Genomic DNA, 18,066 nt, shown 5'->3' with positions numbered 1-18,066 from the left:
TCATTTCAAAATAAATTACTCGTTAATTAAAATAAATACATGGGTTTATTAATTATGCACACAATTAGGGGGAAATGGGGGGTTTGGGGTGGAATGCATAGCGCTCTGTAAGTGCAAAGAATCAACTATCTGCCTTTTGCCACACATATACTGTATATATATATATATATATATACAATAGAAGGAAGAATGTGGACGCTGAGGGTCTCAGATGTCAGTTACGAACATCACCACGAGATGCAGAAACAGTGGTTACACAAGTCAAACAAGCTGGTGTTTGTACATGCTTCTGTTAGTGTTAGAGTACATACTGTACAGCAGAGTAGAACGGTGAGGAGTGAAGCCATTTTTTAAGTTGAATATCCTCATTCCCGGCCAAGCGACGCAGTTGTACAACAAAGTCTAAATTAGCTATGGGTTAAGCAAGGTTATTGTTGTGGAAAAGTGACTGTCTGACCATAATGTGTGTTCTACAATATTCAGGGGAATGACAGCCTGCACATGACATCATCGAGCAACTGCTCTGCACTGCACTCACTCTCTCACACACATACATAGAAAAAGAGTAAATTAATCCCTACTACTAGCATGTCATTACAGGCCCTGGCCACATTCAGTGACTAGTCTAATCCCAGATCCAGGATTCACTGCTGGGGCTGTATTCCTTCTAATCTTTGTGGTCTTACTCCATCAACTAAAACATGTCAAAGCTGACAAGACCGCCCGGCAATCAGCTATCCTTTTATAAAAGCATGTTATCATAGATTTAGTACTCAGAAAATTTATTTTTTCCCTTTTTTTATTTTTATTGACATAGTAAAAGCCTGTACACACAAATAACTTATAGAAAAATAAAACGCATTTAGCTTGCTCCTAGACAGGTTAGCAAAGGAATTATTTCAGTCTAGTTTAACAGTTGTAGAAAATTATAAGTGAGCTTCACAGTTCACACCACAGCTAAATCTATAGTCTGGGGTGGCAGTCTGTTTCTGCTTCAGCTAACTTGCAAGGCAACACATTTTGAAACAGCCAACTCATCAGGCTACAAAGTGTAGGCGAACTATATTGAAAATATCCCTCATATCCTGACAGCTTTGGCCCTAATTACAATCATATCCACTATTGAAAGACTGATGTTAATACTGTTTATAACTTATATCAGATTGGATCTTTAGGCTTGCCAAATAAGAATAGAATGTAGAAGAAATAACTGGTGGCTGATGATTAGATCATGGTTTTTTTTTATAAGCCAAGTGAAAGAAATAAGGGGAGAGATTGAAAAGCATTGAAGAATAGGAATGTATATGATACCAACAGGAATGGCTTGGGAGGTGATCTTGTACCAAGGGAGAGGAGGAGACAAAGAAAAGAATTGAAAAGCGAGACTTTGGCCTTCCAGTTAACGAGATGGGAGGACTCTGATACATTGAGATATAAGATAAGGTGCAATATACAGTAGATGAAACCAAGGGAGACCTGAGAATGAATAGCTCTACTGGTTCTTCTTGTCTTCAGAGGGAGAGTAGGGAGGAGGCTTGTCCTAGGGGAGAACGGAAAGAGAGTTAATGTACGGAGCACAAAGCGTTTTCTCAATGTGTGCACACAATGATCCTTTTTATGCTAATGTATTCATGTCCGTCTGAGCTCAAGGCGCCTGTGTCAACTGAGCTCGCCGAGTATACAGTAGCTGTGCCCTGCTTCCTTGAGGCCCTGTCCTTGGATCACTCCTGGGCCAGATTCACTTGCTACGCTTTGCCCTAATACAGGGGAATTCCGGACAAATGGTCTACCTTTCCCAACAGTAGCAATTGCCTTGACTGATTAGAAATCAAATCAAATAATAATAATAATAATAATAAAACTTTATTTGTATAGCACCTTTCATGACATGAAATGCAGCTCAAAGTGCTTTACACAAAAAAGAAAAGAAAAGCAGGGCATAAACAATACAGTGAGGACATGAATAATTTTTTTTTTTAAAAGACAGATAAATCAATTAAAAGCAAGGGTGTAAAAGTGGGTCTTGAGCTGAGCTTTAAAAATGTCTACAGAGGCTGCCTGTCGAAGGTACAGTGGGAGTTTGTTCCACGCCGTCGGCCCGTAGAAGCAAAAAGCTGCTTCCCCGTATTTTTTAGTTGCCATTTTTTTAGGCAAAGCGAGCAGGCCAGCAGTGGAAGACCTTAGGGGGCGGTTTGGGACATATTTCGTAGGTAGGAAGGTGCGAGACCATTGAGAGCTTTATAAACAAGTAAAAGAATTTTAAAATCAATCCTAAAAACAACCGGAAGCCAGTGCAATGAGGCCAAGACTGGAGTAATATGTTCTCTCATCTTAGTTCTAGTTAAGACTCTGGCTGCTGCATTTTGGACAAGTTGTAATCTGTCAGTTGATTTCTTAGGCAATCCAGAAAAAAGTGCATTGCAGTAATCAAGCCGAGAAAAAACAAAGGCGTGGATTAGCGTTTTTGCATCGTCCAGTGACAAATAGGCTCTGATTCGTGCAATATTTCTAAGATGAAAAAAGGCAATCTTGGTAACATGATTAATGTGTGAATTAAAATTCAGTTCAGAATCAATAGTGATCCCCAAGTTCTTTACTGTACTGTTACTTTCTACAGTCAGGTTGCCAAGTCTGCTTTTTATCGATTCTTTCTGCTCACTAGAACCGATTATGAGAACTTCTGTCTTATCCTCATTTAGCTTGAGAAAGCTAAAAAATGCATGAATTTAGAGTGCACAGTAGACAGTACTGTACAGTACTTCGTAGCATAACCCTGTTTTGGTGAAGAAATTAAATACACCATTAAAGGAGCATTCAGTGATTTGGGTGATTTGGAAAAAACCCTGGTCCACCCGGTAACAAGATGTGCACATACTCTACAGTGGGGGAAGTACAACAGACCAACAGCAAGTGCACCAATGCCCGCCCCACTCGATCATGATTGGAGGAAGACCCCTCTCATCCTGATTGGATGAAGGCTTTGCCACCCAAAGCCCAAACCGAAACTAGGGTTTTTTTTACCCCAGGGGCTCACTGGGGACAGGGAGGAACTCCTTATATGGTCAGCACACTTTATAGTAGGGAGGATTATCCAAAAAATAAGAAAAAACAAGTGATATTTGAATTAAGTGAAATCACTGAATATACCTTTAACATTATCACTAAATAACCCCCCAAAACTATTTTAACCATGCTGTTGCGGCTGGTGTTCATGTCTAGTAGGGTGGCTGTGGCTCAGGAGGTAGAGCAGGTCGTCCAATGATCCATGGGTCGGCGGTTCGAAATCCCGGCTCCTCCTCCTGTCTACATGTCGAACCCTACATTGCCTCCAGCTCCAATGTGTCGTCAGTGTGAGCTTGCCACCATTGGTGTGCGAATGTGGGAAGTGAGGACGCTGGCGTCGACTGTTCGCCGCTTCACCTCCCAATGTATGAATGAATTAACCATTGTAAGCGCTTTGAGTAGGCACTTAGTGCATAGAAAAGCGCTATAAAAATGCAATTCATTATTATTACTAGCCCTTACCCGTTGTGAGATATTTCCCCCCCCCCCCCCCCTCCCCCGCAGGGGGTACTGCGCCCTGGGTGCGTTTTCGCATTTTTAATTCACTAATAAATTCATTATTAATTTATAATTTGTTAAATTGGAAAAAGGGCTTCGTTAAGACCTCCATATTATTATGGTCAATGCCTGTGTGAAAAGTGGGAGCGATTGGTGCAGGCGGTGAGGAGATGCGGCAGTGTTTCTGACAGACAGACATTGACTGAATTATAGTATGATTATTATATGTCTGTGAACATTTTGTCACCATGATAGCATCACAACGATACCAGATGTAGTCACAAGAATTTACAGGTATGTAGTTCAGATTATAACGCAGGCCAAGTTAAAAGATGGGCTCCGGAAGTAAGGGGTCAACAGACACTGGCTAGCTCATAACATTCATTTCCATTAGCATTGCTACAAGATCCTAAAAAGCTTCCAGTGGAAGTGTCTCAGTAATGGCAGGGCTAATTAAAGAAGGGTTTACAACTATATGACTAGTACGTCATTAAAAGACAATTGGTGGCTTGTTCTGCAACACTACTGTACAGTACATATGTCTGCGATGGAACTATTTCAAGACATTGCTAGCTTGTGTTCGCTTTGGTGCAAGGTTTGACCATTTGACCATTTTGCCGATGCAAAACAAGGAGGTGAAGTCTCCTGCCAGAAATAATGGATCGTGTGTGCTTAGTTCTCAGACACTGAGGCACCGTGTGGTGCCAGGCAGCCTACCTGTGGTAGGTAGACATGTGTGGAAGGGAGCGTGGCGGAGGCGGTGGCGCTGCTGGCACTAGCGGCTGCCTCTGCTGCTTTGGCCTCCGCTGGGAGGGAGGGAGGGAGAGGACAGTCAGGGCTTGCAGTAATTATGCATGGTTTTACAATTAATCCCTGGGACCCACGAGATGACTGGAGCTAATCAGTCTCAGCTAACATGAGAGGGAATGAGGACAAAATAAGAAATTAGAGAGGCAGCACAGTAGCCAGCCGAGAAAGTGGAGCAAGACAGAGATGGAGAATACCAAAATATAATTCAGTGACAGTAGTTGAAAAAATGTCCCATTGCAGTCTGCGAATGCGGGAATGCCTTAACATTAGACACTGTCCAACAATTTCATTCACTACCACTTTCCATCCGATGTCCCTTTTTGGGCATGCACTGTAGGCAACATTTTTCAAACATTTTCAAAACATTAAAAAAAAAATCACAAATAACAAATCTATGCAAGCTTACAATTTAGGCATTTAGCAGACGCTCTTAATCCAGAGCGAGTTACATTAAGCAAGAACAAAAAAACATGGGAATACTTCACATATATAAAAAGCATTTCTCATGAAACGTGTGTAAGCTAAGAACGTAACAGTGGAATATATATATAATGAAACTATACATAAACTATACATATATACTATACTATGCTATACATATGTACTATGATGTGCTATGACTACATACAATGCAATTATAGTGCTGTCTACATAACATGCTATAAGTCTGTATCAAATGCTATCCAAGTCTACAAAGATGCTATCTAAGGGGGTAGGGTAAGTGCTATGGGCCATGATGGAGTCTGAAAAGGTGGAGTCAGAACTGCAGCATCACTCCCAATCTTCCCACTCCCAAAAGATTGGGAGTGATGCTGCAGTTCTGACTGCAACGGGAAGTGCATTCCACAGTTTTGGAGACAGAAGGGAGAAGAGTTTGGGACGTGCGGAGCGTTGTCCCGGCGTTTTTAGTGAGGGTACTTCCAGCTTCCCTGCATTGGCTGATCTGAGTTTACATTTTACATTGATCTGAGCTTACATTTTATGCATCTCAACGTAAAATGTGAACTAGTAGATCTGTTATTTTCACTAACTGACGTACAGTACAACACTATATAGGGCTCACCTGCGGATGTGGAGGGCAGGTCTGGGTCACGTGGGGGCTGCTGGCCCAGAGGAGCGGAGTATGGAGGGGGAGGCATGTAAGCTGCAGGGCCGTCACCAAACTGTGCAGGGGGATAGAATCCAGCTGCACAAGAGGAACGGGACACTTGCAGTTTAGGTTCAATCAATGCAGGTGCACCAACTCCACAAACATGGATGACATTTGGAAATGGTGCATTTGGTAAATGGTGCATTTTTTATATAGCGCCTTTATCCAAGGCGCTTTACATAGATTGTGCATTACATTCACCCATTCACACACACATTCATACACCGATTGCAGCGGAAGCCATGCAAGGTACCAACCAGCACATCGGGAGCAATTTGGGGTTCAGTGTCTTGCCCAAGGACACTTCGACATGTAGACAGGAGGAGCCGGGATTCGAACCGCCGACCCATGGATCATTGGACGACCTGCTCTACCTCCTGAGCCACAGCCTTGCATAATCATCATAAGTACATCAAAAGCGTAGCTGATGATAACTGTGAAATGTTTTGCGTTACCTTGTCCTTGAGCAGGAGCGGGGCTAGCGTAGGTGTAGCCAGGTGGGGGTCCGGCAGGGTACATGCCATTGGCAGGTGGAGGGGGGTATGTGTAGGCGCCGTTTGCCATGAAAGGGCAGCCACCAAACCCTGGAACCACAGGCTGACCCCGAGATGCTGTAATCCATGAAATGGAAAAACGCAGATAAAAAAAAGCAAATGTTATACGTTATCATCGCCATGTCAAGGATTGTCAACAGTGCCTTGGTGGAACTGTACGTTTTAGAATGGTACCTTGAGCTGCGACCTGCAGCATGTACTGTCCAAACTCTATGGCTCCTCCAGCAGCGAACACCAACTTGAACGTGGCAGAGCCCTCCCATCCCCCTTGAACAATAATACAAATCACACCCGTGTGAACTGAGTGGTGTAAGGTCTTATATAGACTGATCAACTGTGGTCTGACGTAATGTCTGACGTAATGAAATCACACCCGTGTGAACTGGGTGACCATAGCAACCATGCTCATTTTTTGGTACGAACAGACACGTAAACTAACAAAGCCAGTTTTTGGTACGAACAGACACGTAAACTAACAAAGCCAGTTGTAGGAGTGGTTTACACCACTCAAAAGAAGGAATCCAGTATATGCAGAGTACAATGTATTATCAGTGTAGGAAAGATAATGACTAATTCTGTAATGCAGTGGTTCCCAACTTCCCAACTTTTTCAGGCTGTGACCCCCCCCCCCCCCCATTACATTTTAGTTAGACTCAGTTCCACAGATAAATATTGATGAAAATAGACGATCTCCGTGAGCTTGTAGACCAGCTTTTTCTTTCCACAATTTTTGCCTCTTATATTATTTGACATAATATTAATATAATATATTTATATAATATTGTATGATATAGTTGGTTGATTACTTTTGATTCAGTAATGGTCTTTTCATTTATTTTATTTTTCTAGGTATTAAAAAAGTTCTTATACTGCAAGTCCTTACAGTCACTTTACTGTCACCTGGGGTCCAGCCCCAAAATCACGCGTGGGGACCCCCGACCCGCAGGTTGAGAAAACGAGAACCACTCCTGTAATGCACCGACACACAGGCACACGCACCTCCAGGCTCAGCGGTGACTGTGCCTTTGATGTAATTGGCTCCCAACACAGGTTGTTTGACCTCACAGCCCTTCATCAGATAAAAGGGCAACATGAAGGACTTGAACGCATCTCTCCCCTTCGCCAGGAAGATCACCTGCGAGACGGCAACACCATCCTGTCAGCTGTTAAACAACTCAAGCATCAACGTTTTCCATCACCTCGGAGACGTAGCGGTCCACTCACAACAATAGATACGTACATAATAATAATGCTCTAAAGTAGAACCAAGTAATTAAGCTTTATTTATTATGCTTATTGTAGTTTACCCATTTTTTCACCCAGTGTCAATTATCTAATGTAATCCTGGGCGCTCTGCCAACCTGGGGGGGGGGGGGGGGGGGGGGGGGGGGGGGTAGCGGACTGCTTGGACTGCATGAGGAGTCCAAGCTGCTTCTTTTCACCTGACAGGGGAGAGTTTCCCCAGCCGGACGTAGCGTGTGGAAGGAACACGTTATTCCGACCAGTTCCATTCCCCTCCATCAGGCGCCCCAGGCTGGCCAGTGGAGAGACCAGCATTACTGCATGTTTTTTGTGAGGGTATCTACCCTAGGGGACACGGGGGAGAACATGTAAACTCCACACAGAAGGGCCCTTTCGCCAACCCCACCTCGGGTATGGGCACTGATGACGCGGAGGAGAGAACACGCCCCTACAGCGCCCACAGCGTCCCCAGCAGGAGGCAAACCCAGGACCTTCTAGCTGTGAGGCGACAGCACTACAGACTGTGCCACAGTGCCCCCTATTATATGCTTATTGTTGATGACTTGGAGTCCATGAGCAGAAATGGGCTATTTGTTATGCATTGACAATCATGTGACAACCAAGAATAAATCAGGCATTAGTCTCTCACCCTGTAAGGAGTGAGGTAGACACTCCCTTTCTTGCTCTTTTTGAAGGTTTCCGGGAGGTTGTCTGCGTCAGAAAACGCCAGCTCCACATTGTCATAGTTCATCAAAACACTGGACAGGAACATACGCATTTGAATTGTTAGACGCTACATTAAAATGGTTAAATGTGCCTATACACTATGAGCATCTACAATCAATCAGTATAGTGTAACTGTCTTCGTTTATTTGACCTCTTTAACAACGCCAAGTTTCACAATCATATAATCAGATCATGGGGGTCAACAACATACGTCAGTTGGTCATGCACTTACAAAACACTCACTTGACCATCACTTATGTCCAGTAAACATTAGTAAAGGGATTAGGATCATCAGATCATGGTACTGTCTGTGACACTGGCCTGCTATATTTGGCCATGTGCGACTAGTAGGCCTAATAGGTTTAACTTTATAGGTTCGAGCATGGTATGTTCAGGAAGGTTCTGTAGCCACTGCATATGCAGATTTGGTCTATTTTTTAACTAGACTCAATATTCTTAGACAACATTTCATTTGTAGCAATATAGGAGCCAGACGTTGATGATGATGACAGAGCTAGCAATGCAACACACACACTGCAATGACAGGTTCTTATTGGTCTGGATGAACACGAAGCGACAGATATGGTTATATATTTAGAACACTTCAACATCCATGGTGTTCCTAATATCCTGGACAAGCTAAAATAGCCGATCTACAAGCTCACTACGCGTCGCATATGCGACGCGTAGTGAGCTTGTAGATCGGCTAGTTTCCTATATAGATCATCAGCTAGCCCGCGAGAGTATCGTATGTATCGGTTTTTATATACCTTTCACTGTTGTTGATGATGACGCCGCCGGACTCCGAGTTGTTCATGTTCAGAGCCATGATGTTGGTGTGTGTGTGTGTGTGTGTGTGTGTGTGTGTGTGTGTGTGTGTGTGTGTAGTTGCTGCTGTCTGAGGAGCAGACACGACAGTGGTGCCGTATTTAAAACAAAAGAATGATCAGCAGTGTGGTGTGGTTCACTGTTCAGTAGTAAATGAAGCCGTGTTGTAGTGTAGCAGTGTGTTGTTATGGTGCTGATGATGATGACAGGAGCTCTGCCTGCTCTGATCGGATGATGACACCATACTGCACTTCCGCCATGCGTTGCAAGGAAGCCCCGCCCATGAAGTGACGTCAGACGTCGTTTGGCAAAAAATAGTATTACAGAGCCAAAATAATGTTTTTTTATTGTTTGTATTTTTTTTTTTATTGTAGTAATTTAGTTCCTGTTGCTTTGCAATGTTATGTGTGTACGCATTACGCAACCAGCTTCTTAATTCCCAGTATAAGTAATCTTCATCATAATATTTATAAAGTTTCCACTTATTTCCATGGATTATTTATCACTACGGTAAGTAACTTCCAGTGCAACTTGCATATATATAATGTAACTAAGTAGTAAGTAACCTACCTGTCACTGTACTCAAAAGGGCCGACACGTGGGGGCGCAAAAGCTGTCTTGATGCTTTGATACATTTCCCTATGTTTGTAAGATGTTTGATATTCCATATGGTTTTGAAATTGTATATATTCTTATGTAAACTATGCACAACGCTCGAAAACATGTGACATTCATTTTCACCAAAAACGATTTAACCAGTAGAAGGTGTGATATTTTTCATACTTTTTCCACCAACATTTTGACTGTTTAAGGCAAGCATTTTAAGTTTAAACAGAGAATGGAGTGGGTTGGTCATGCACCTTAATTCTCTACTCTATGGATAGAGGTTGCTGGTGTGCAGGTGCCCAAACTTCCCATTTCAAATGGAGCTCCTATGGCATGTTTTCAGAACTTAGTTTGAGCCTGACCAGTTTGTTTTGGGAAGTCTGGAGCCTAGTTTTAAGGGCCTTAAGGTGCTGTGGTACCAGGAGGTGCATGCATAGTCAAAGAAACCTTGTACAAGGGCTCCTGTTAAGGTCTTCAAGGTGTTTTTGTTGACCAGTGAGGAGATCCTGTAAAGGAATCTTGTTCTTTGGTTGACCTTTTTGATTACGTTGGTGGCCATTTTATCACCGGAAAGATTAGCCTCCAGGATGGAACCTAGGTAGGTAATTTCATCTTTACGTGTGATAACATTGTCACCCACTCTAACCAAGAAGCCATTTGCCTTGCTGAGATTACTATTAGAGCCAAAGAGAATGGATTCAGTTTTTCCCAGGTGTAAAGATAGTTTGTTATCAGCGAGCCAGGTGCAGATTCTACCGAGTTCAGAGCTGAGGGCCTTTGAGTGAGTTCAAACCTCACTGTGAAAATTCTTAAAAAACTAATTATGGTTTGTTTTTTTCTCTTCATCTAATCATAGTTATCTTATTTTTCTCTTGTGCTTGGAGTCCTTTACATATCTATTTTTTCAACTACGGCCAATCACACATATCTGAGTTAGCCTAAGATTTAGACTCTGGTAGATTCGATTCTGACATTTTCAAAATGTCAGAATCGAGAAAGTACTTCTACGAGAGTCTAATCTAAATCTTAGGCTAATATCTGAGTCACACTTGTTTGGGTGACCAAGACCAGTGACCACACAATGAATTTGCATCCTCTAGTCTACAAGGAAGTGGCCTACTTTTGCAACCTAGTTATTGTCAATCAATTGATGTTATCTCCCATCAAATATGAACTCTAAAATATAGGTCACAGTTATCTTTCAAAATCTTTCACAAAAGTGCCCCGAAATAGCTTATCTACAGTATATCTACAGTACAAGCTCACAGTCACAACACGTTGTGAGCAAACAAATCATCTGTATATGTATTATGCATCCATTCAGTACATCCATCCATCCATCCATCCATCCTGACTGACTGACTATCAAACACCAGGGGTTTCTATGCAGACCAGATGGACTGATTACATGTAAGTACACGCCAGTCTCAATTGTTTAAATGTCATAATGATATGACACCATTTTGATTTGCTCTTGTATTGTTAATAATGGGAGAGATGGGATGGGAGGGAGCCCTGTGAAATAAGATGGAACGGTGGCTTAGTAAGCTTTGTAGAATAGAACAAATATTCTACATGATAGAGTGGCCAGACAAATATTTGATTGGGCATAACTGTACAACGTGTATGGGCAAGCAAGACCTGCTAGAACATAATTATGTGGGTTGCCTGCTGCCCTCTCTTCTCTTACCAAGATTTGAATGTGTAAACAAATTAACAGAGGAGGGGAATATCTGCAGAGAGAGAAAGCAACATTATGCACTTGCACACACACACAGTCTGTCTAGGGCCCTAAAGGAATGGTTACAAGTCAGAGTTAACACCTTTTAGAGGAAGTGATGACTTCCGGCTGCAGCAGCAGTTAGCACCAAGCTGTGTTACTGCCTCTCTTAGCCTTTCCTCCTCTGTAGACACACTACGTCTAAACACAGGACACTCAACTGAACAGCTAGTCCGCCGCTAGGGGACTGGTTATCATAATAATATACCCATCAAGATGGCAACCCAAAGAGGGATGGCAGCCAATTTGGATGGCAGTGACAATCTACTAGAGCCACCTGATCAGGTATGTACCAGAAAGAATGTCCCTTATATAACAACGCTCAATTGTGCTGATGTTTATGTGTGCAGCTTAATAGAGCTGGTTTTGTTTGCTACTCATCCAAAGTTGCATGGCTTGAAACACTGGCGGCCAAGTGGCAGGTAGTGTGGTAAATATTCTTGGTTTTAAAGTATCATAAGTTAGTTGGTGTATTATTAGGTAGGTCTATTGGTAACAGTATAGCTATGATGGAGGAGGTGAGAGATGCTTTGCAACAGCTATCTTTAGGCTGTCGTGACTATGTCTCAGCACTCAGTCACTTACCGCATGGAACATGTTCATCACAGAGGGTGTTTTTTTCCCATTTTAACCAAGTTTCAACTTAAAAGTGTATTGTCACTTAAATTGCAGTTTCAAAAGATAATCATAAAGAAAAAGGAAAATGGCAAACAAACATACAGAGTGTCCTAGTTTCTATGTGGGAAGGTTGAGTGGGTGATTGGCCTGATACCCTGTGAGTCAATTTCCTTATCAACCAAAATGAGGAAGTCCCTTAATAACAAACTCCATCACTCGGAGAGTCTCCCTGTATTTCGCTTGGTTGATCCACTATGAAACCCCCGTTGTTTTCTCAAGCTCTGCAGCAACAGTTGTAATCTATACACTGTGGTATTTTAGTATTTATTTATTCAGCACAGTATAAAAACAATACAGTGAACATACAAATATAAGAAGGGTAAAGGCTGAGGCAAAAAGCGCAAGGGGCTTATACGAGGCCTCTACCTTGACTACCTATGTAAAACACAATGAAACATTGTACAAGAAATATAGAATATCCAGAATACATGATTGCAGTATAAAAAACATGATTAGAGAAAAGAAGAGATAATACAAAGAAATATAATTAAGTGATCTGGTCAATTAAGTGGGTCCTAAACTTATGTTTGATTTATTTAATGAAGGAGAATTAGATGAGATTGCTGTATAGGTATTCTATAGCTGGGCCCCCCTGAGTTGAGTTGTTGAGTTGTTTGAAAAGAGGGGCAGAATGAGCAGACCAATCACTGTATGTGGCAATCAACCAGCATTTTCGAAATAAATAAATGCTGCCAAGGACTTTTCACAGCACTGTTTAAATACTGAATGTATACAAACCTGTCAGGCTGTCAGTATATATACCATATCAGACAGTTGACAGTGTGCACCATTGTTGTTGGTGCGTTCCATAATGTTACAACACGACACATTCTATACAGTGATCTTTAATGATTGTTATTTTAAAAGGAAATTGGTGGTGAAACCTGGATAGCTTGGATTGACTGTTAGTTTTCTGTTGTTACTACATTGTTTCCTGCATTGTGTCACTGTGATAACAAGGCATGTTATAACTCTTTGTTGCAGATGCAAGGCTCAACAATGTTCAGACCAAAACACGTAAAATATAACTTTATTTCATACACCTTCATCAGTGTGATTCAGATATATTAAGTATTTTTAGTACAGCACAGTTTATTGTCTGAAATGTCATATTTTATTTCATATGAGCTTTCAGTAACATGCCCACATAAACATTAACTTCCAATAACACTCCCGTTTTGCTTTCAGGGTTCGCCCGGTCATGTCATCCCGGGTTCGCCCGGTCATGTACGTAGACTCGGGATGACAAGAAGAAGAGACAAGAAGGTAGGTGTCACTCTTAAAGGACCACTTCACCACTTTTCAACATCTCTTCATATAATTGGTCCTAACTAATGTTCATGATAAAATACCACAATTTTTTCCTACTCAGTCTGTGTCTCATAGGAGGGCTTTGGGCAGTTCGGACACCCGTCCACCAGTGACATCATCGATGGTGAATCCAAGCTAATAGAAACGGCAGGCTTTCTTTTCCTGAAAAGTTGCAATGCAAAAGTTGAAGCCATCGTTCTCACGATAATAAAAATCTAAATATATTTTAAAACAAATCTTGTTAAAAAAAAAATCTGCCTAATGATGATGTCACTGGTGGACGGGTGTCCGAACTGCCCAAAGCCCTCCTATGAGACACAGACTCAGTAGGAATAAATGGTGGTGTTTTATTATGAACATTAGTGAGGACCAATTATATGAAGAGATGTTGAAAAGTGGTGAAGTGGTCCTTTAAGGCCAGTCCTTGTAACTGCCATTTGGGGATAATGGTTCTTCAGGGCTCTATACTAGTGACCTTTTTGTTTCTCCTCTACATTAAATATCTTTGCTGAATAGCCAATTTGTAGGCTACTGTATATCTGCTATTTTCTGCGAACGTTTCCCCCACAATATGGATTCTGGTGTGGTTAACTTTTCTGACAACATCACATGCAGCCAATTTTTAACCACTTTCAACCTGGCTATTTTGAAAAGCTTTGAAAAATAGCAGGTCCACAAGCTCACAATGTATAAAATTTTATGAGCCTAAGTGGTTAAATAAAATAAAGTTCACTTTATGTGTTGTTTATTTTGTATCTATCAAAGTGTTTATTTATGTAAGTTCTGAGTGCTGCTCTCGAATAGAAACTTGTTTTTCTATCTTAATTTCATAACCTCTTGATCCTTGATTCTCTTCAGGACTTTAAGGATGATGAAAACCCAGAGGAGAAAGTCAGAAGACATAAGGAACAGGAGGTCTTTATACCTTTCAATACGGAAAAGCATCTGTATCATTTTAGATGTTGCTATATATCTAAATAGCAACATTAATATTATTTTATTATTATGTATTTATTTTTGGAGAAACGTTTTTTAGAAAACAGTTTTTAGAACGGACCTCGGGTCCAAATTTGTGTTCAGTCTGTTCACTGACAAATTGTCATTCCTGTAAAGTGTAAAGCACCGAGCGTCTTTCGACTCTGCGTGCCAACTTCTCAATCTGTCTATTTCAGCTGAAACCCTTGTATAAGGAACTGTTGTACACCATCAAGCATAAATTGGGGAAACCGGCATCAGCTACGGTTTTTACAGACGACGAGCTTCGCAAATACATCAGGGAGGTAAAGGCAGCTAGACTAACACACTGAACCACACACGTCTCACACATGACCCTGGTCCTGCTGTATACTGTATGTACACTTGGCTGGCTATGGTTGAAGTTTAGCCGGGCGATATGGATCAAATAAAATATATATTTTTCAAATACATCGATATTGATATTGCAACAATAGTATCGTATAATGATAATAATAATAATCAATGCTAATATCAAATGTATTTATTCTTTCAAAAACTTTAAAAAATAGCAGATGTGCTGCAGGCTCACAAAGTGTTGAGATGCAACATGCTTGTAGATCTTAGATTTTAGAAAATTTTGAATGTATAACATTGGGCTACAGTTGTAAAAAAAACAGGAAAATACAACACTTATGCCATACATTGTTATACCACCCCAGACACTATCTAGTCACATATCATGATATCAATGTAATATCAATATATTGCCCATGCAGCCCTCAGAAGATGTTACACAAATGATTGACAGAGATCGTTGCCAGCTGGTGTTAGACTCTCTCTCTCTCTCTCTCTCTCTCTCTCTCTCCTCTCTCTCTCTCTGCCAGGCATTCAGTATGACAGAGTCAGAACACAGTACTCTAATGGAGAAAGTAGAGAACACAGAGGTGAGCACAATCATCATTTACTGTCCGGAGCAAAGATTTAACTTTTTTATTATTCATTGAACATAGATGGTGATAATGTAATTTAGATGCCAATGACAGCCAAGCATGGTTTTACACAAGGCTTATGTTGTATTGTAATAATGGTCTGACTGCCCTGCTCAGCCTCCTGTGTACTGTCTGATGGCCACGGTGAAGGAAGCCAAAGGTATCCTGGGAAAAGACATCAGTGGTAGGTTTCCTTTCATGAAGTGGTCTCAGTCTCCTGCAAGCCAGAACCTTTCCCATGATTGTGATTTCATTTATCATTTGAATGTCCAAAGACAGAGAGTTCTGCATGTGTGTATGAGGCCTGTACGAGTACATTAAAGTGAATGTTGGATCGCACATAGATATAGATATAAGGAAGCCATATTTAAAGGGGCCACCTTGTTGAGAGCATGAGCTGACGGTGATTGGAGTGTAGAAAATCGTGGCTGATTTGGTAGCAATTAGCAGAGCTGTGATCGGTGTGGAAAAGCGTGCATGGTTGAAAACAATCAGCATACTGACAGTTAATTACAGCTTACAGGTCTGTATGTCTCCTGTGTCCACTCCATGCATAAACTAACCTGATGCTTCATGTTGGATTGATTGATTGATTGATTGATTGATTGATTGATTGATTGATTGATTGAAGTATTTATTAACAGTTTGCAGAATTACAGTACATTTCAAGTACAACTCAATACAAAAACTGTCAACTGTGAGTGGACGACACCATAAAGTATTACACTTAAGTTTACAAGAGGGTCCACCGTTTTCAATTCATCATAACATTTAGAGACGTACAAATATACACTTCTATATAGCCAAAAACAGGAAATCATCATAGAGGAGGTAAAAAGGGAGATAAAAAATATATTCCCATGAAGTGCAATGATTAAAATAAGTGGCCTGCTTCGTGGTTTGATTCTTGACAGTTGTATGTACGATGAATGTATATTCATTATAACAATAAGCTTTATCCATAGAGTTGTGGAGTTTGGATTATCAAACAAAGCAGAGCTAGGTTTCCTCTCAGGAATGATGTTTCCAACAGACCTCGAGCTGGTGCATTTCCACAGGTTTCAGTGACCCGTACTGTCTGCTAACCATCATGGAGGACGAGAAGGAGAGTCGCACAAAGAGCTCCAGAGCCAAACCCCGTAAATTTTGCGTGAAGGACGTGGTTTCAGATGATAAAATCTTCTCTACGGAAATAAAGAATCAGACTCTGAATCCTATTTGGAACCAGACCTTCATTATGTGAGTCTGTTTTATACTCAGAAAATAGCAGATCTACAAGTGAGCTTGTAGATTGGATAATGTTGGCACACGACACCAGTATACTAAAGAGTGTGTGTGTGTGTGTGTGTGTGTGTGTGTGTGTGTGTGTGTGTGTGTGTGTGTGTGTGTGTGTGTGTGTGTGTGTGTGTGTGTGTGTGTGCGTGTGCGTGTGTGTGCGCGTGTGCGTGCGTGTCTCTCATCTCTGACCACAGAGAATTTGAGGACAGTGCGGGTGCCAGCTTCCATCTGGAGATGTGGTAAAGATAATCACCCAACTCGTCTTTGTCTGAACTATATTATCACTACCCCGTCTTCCCCATTTTAATATCAACTGTTGACATTTTAGGGATAAGGATGAAGAGGTATCTCTTTCACAGAAACTGGAGGAGTTCAACTTTCGTAATATAAAGAGGTACTATACTGTCTATTACAGGGGTTCTCAACGTTTTTGGCCGGGGACCCCCGAAAATGCTTTGGCAACGTCTCGGGACCCCCGCCCCGCCCCCTCCCGACCCCCAATATAAATTGACTGCTACAATAACCTTAAACCATTTTGGGCGGGAACCCCTTTTGGTGTTTTAAGCATTGTTATAATTTAGCTATTTAAAAATAGCAGATCTACAAGCTCATAGCGCGCCACCGAGTGGCGCGCTATGAGCTTGTAGGTCTGCTATTTTTGAAAAATCGTGAAAAATAAATAAATAAATAAATCTTTATTTTTATTTTATTTTTTTTTTAAAATAATTTGGGGACCCCCTAAAATAATTTGGCGACCCCCCGAGGGGTCGCGACCCACGGGTTGAGAACCCCTGGTCTATTACACTCCAGCAAGGTAGATGCATGCGACCTATAGCAGGACATAATGGACATTAGAGAAGCTCTTACTGTGTCTCTTACACGTTTTAGAATGATCAAGGATGCCAAAAAAGAGAAGGGCGAGGATGACTTCTTGGGGAATGTTGTCTTAAAGCTACAGGTATAGAACATTTCCTGTTTTTTATTTTAGCTCTGGTTGTTTTTTCCCAGCCTAATAATGTGTAATACAAATAATGACGTATACAAAGTACTATTTGACCTCCTGCTTGGGTGTTCTGTCAATCTGTCAATCTTCAGGATCTTCACTGCACCGAGGATCACTGGTATGACCTGGAGCCAAAGACAGAAACATATCCCGACAGGGGAAAGTGCCATCTGAACCTCAAGTTCATCCACAAAGAAGTGAGTTTTATCCATATTTGTTTTTGGTCAAATATGTTTTTCAGAATAAAGGCGTTAGAGTGCCAAGCAAATGGGAAGATTTTACTCTGAAAAGCCTCCCTCCCTCCCATTCCATTTCCCTCTAAAAAAAACGGGAGGTACAATATTCCATTATTACTACCTCGCGCTGTCAAATCTGATCTCTCTGTAGAAGCGATAATATTCCAAACGAGATGATTGGTTAAGTCGGAATTTAGGACAAAACATCAGCGTAGATTCAGAGATAGCGCCGTAGATTCAGAGATAATAGCAAGATTTGTCGGCCCGTAAACAAGGAAGTGAATGGCTGCGCGAATGCGCAAAACATGTCCGGGAGCTCTGAACAAGGCGTTGCCTAGCAACGGCCCCTGTCAAAAA

At 41.5% G+C, this 18,066-nt stretch overlaps 2 protein-coding genes across 3 annotated transcripts in view; one reads left to right on the top strand and one right to left on the bottom strand.

The window, feature by feature from the left end:
• Positions 1-785: 785 nt before the first annotated feature.
• wbp2 (WW domain binding protein 2) lies at positions 786-9,116 on the bottom strand. Of its 2 annotated transcripts, XM_079492817.1 has the most exons (8): positions 8,814-9,116; positions 7,967-8,075; positions 7,075-7,210; positions 6,250-6,342; positions 5,977-6,132; positions 5,435-5,557; positions 4,279-4,367; positions 786-1,540 (listed from the first exon to the last, which is right to left on the bottom strand). In XM_079492817.1, exons 1-8 carry the CDS (start codon positions 8,870-8,872, stop codon positions 1,493-1,495), a joined length of 813 nt encoding a protein of 270 aa, XP_079348943.1. In that variant the 5' UTR covers positions 8,873-9,116; the 3' UTR covers positions 786-1,492. The 2 variants fall into 2 exon arrangements, with proteins under 2 accessions (XP_079348943.1, XP_079348944.1); XM_079492818.1 differs by lacking the exon at positions 6,250-6,342.
• Positions 9,117-11,416: 2,300 nt separating this feature from the next.
• Positions 11,417-18,066, top strand: part of unc13d (unc-13 homolog D (C. elegans)) — a 23,717-nt gene continuing 17,067 nt past the window's right edge. The window contains exons 1-12 of the mRNA XM_079492799.1: positions 11,417-11,542; positions 12,920-12,952; positions 13,124-13,201; positions 14,105-14,161; positions 14,419-14,526; positions 15,088-15,147; positions 15,310-15,376; positions 16,251-16,431; positions 16,665-16,709; positions 16,799-16,864; positions 17,359-17,428; positions 17,566-17,670. Coding sequence (XP_079348925.1) covers positions 11,474-11,542; positions 12,920-12,952; positions 13,124-13,201; positions 14,105-14,161; positions 14,419-14,526; positions 15,088-15,147; positions 15,310-15,376; positions 16,251-16,431; positions 16,665-16,709; positions 16,799-16,864; positions 17,359-17,428; positions 17,566-17,670 — 939 coding nt within the window. The 5' untranslated portion in view covers positions 11,417-11,473. The remainder of the gene's footprint in view (positions 11,543-12,919; positions 12,953-13,123; positions 13,202-14,104; positions 14,162-14,418; positions 14,527-15,087; positions 15,148-15,309; positions 15,377-16,250; positions 16,432-16,664; positions 16,710-16,798; positions 16,865-17,358; positions 17,429-17,565; positions 17,671-18,066) is intronic.

Source organism: Electrona antarctica (assembly GCF_951216825.1).
Source record: "Electrona antarctica genome assembly, chromosome: 22".
NCBI lineage: Eukaryota > Metazoa > Chordata > Actinopteri > Myctophiformes > Myctophidae > Electrona > Electrona antarctica.
This window is presented reverse-complemented; position numbering and strand designations above follow the sequence as displayed.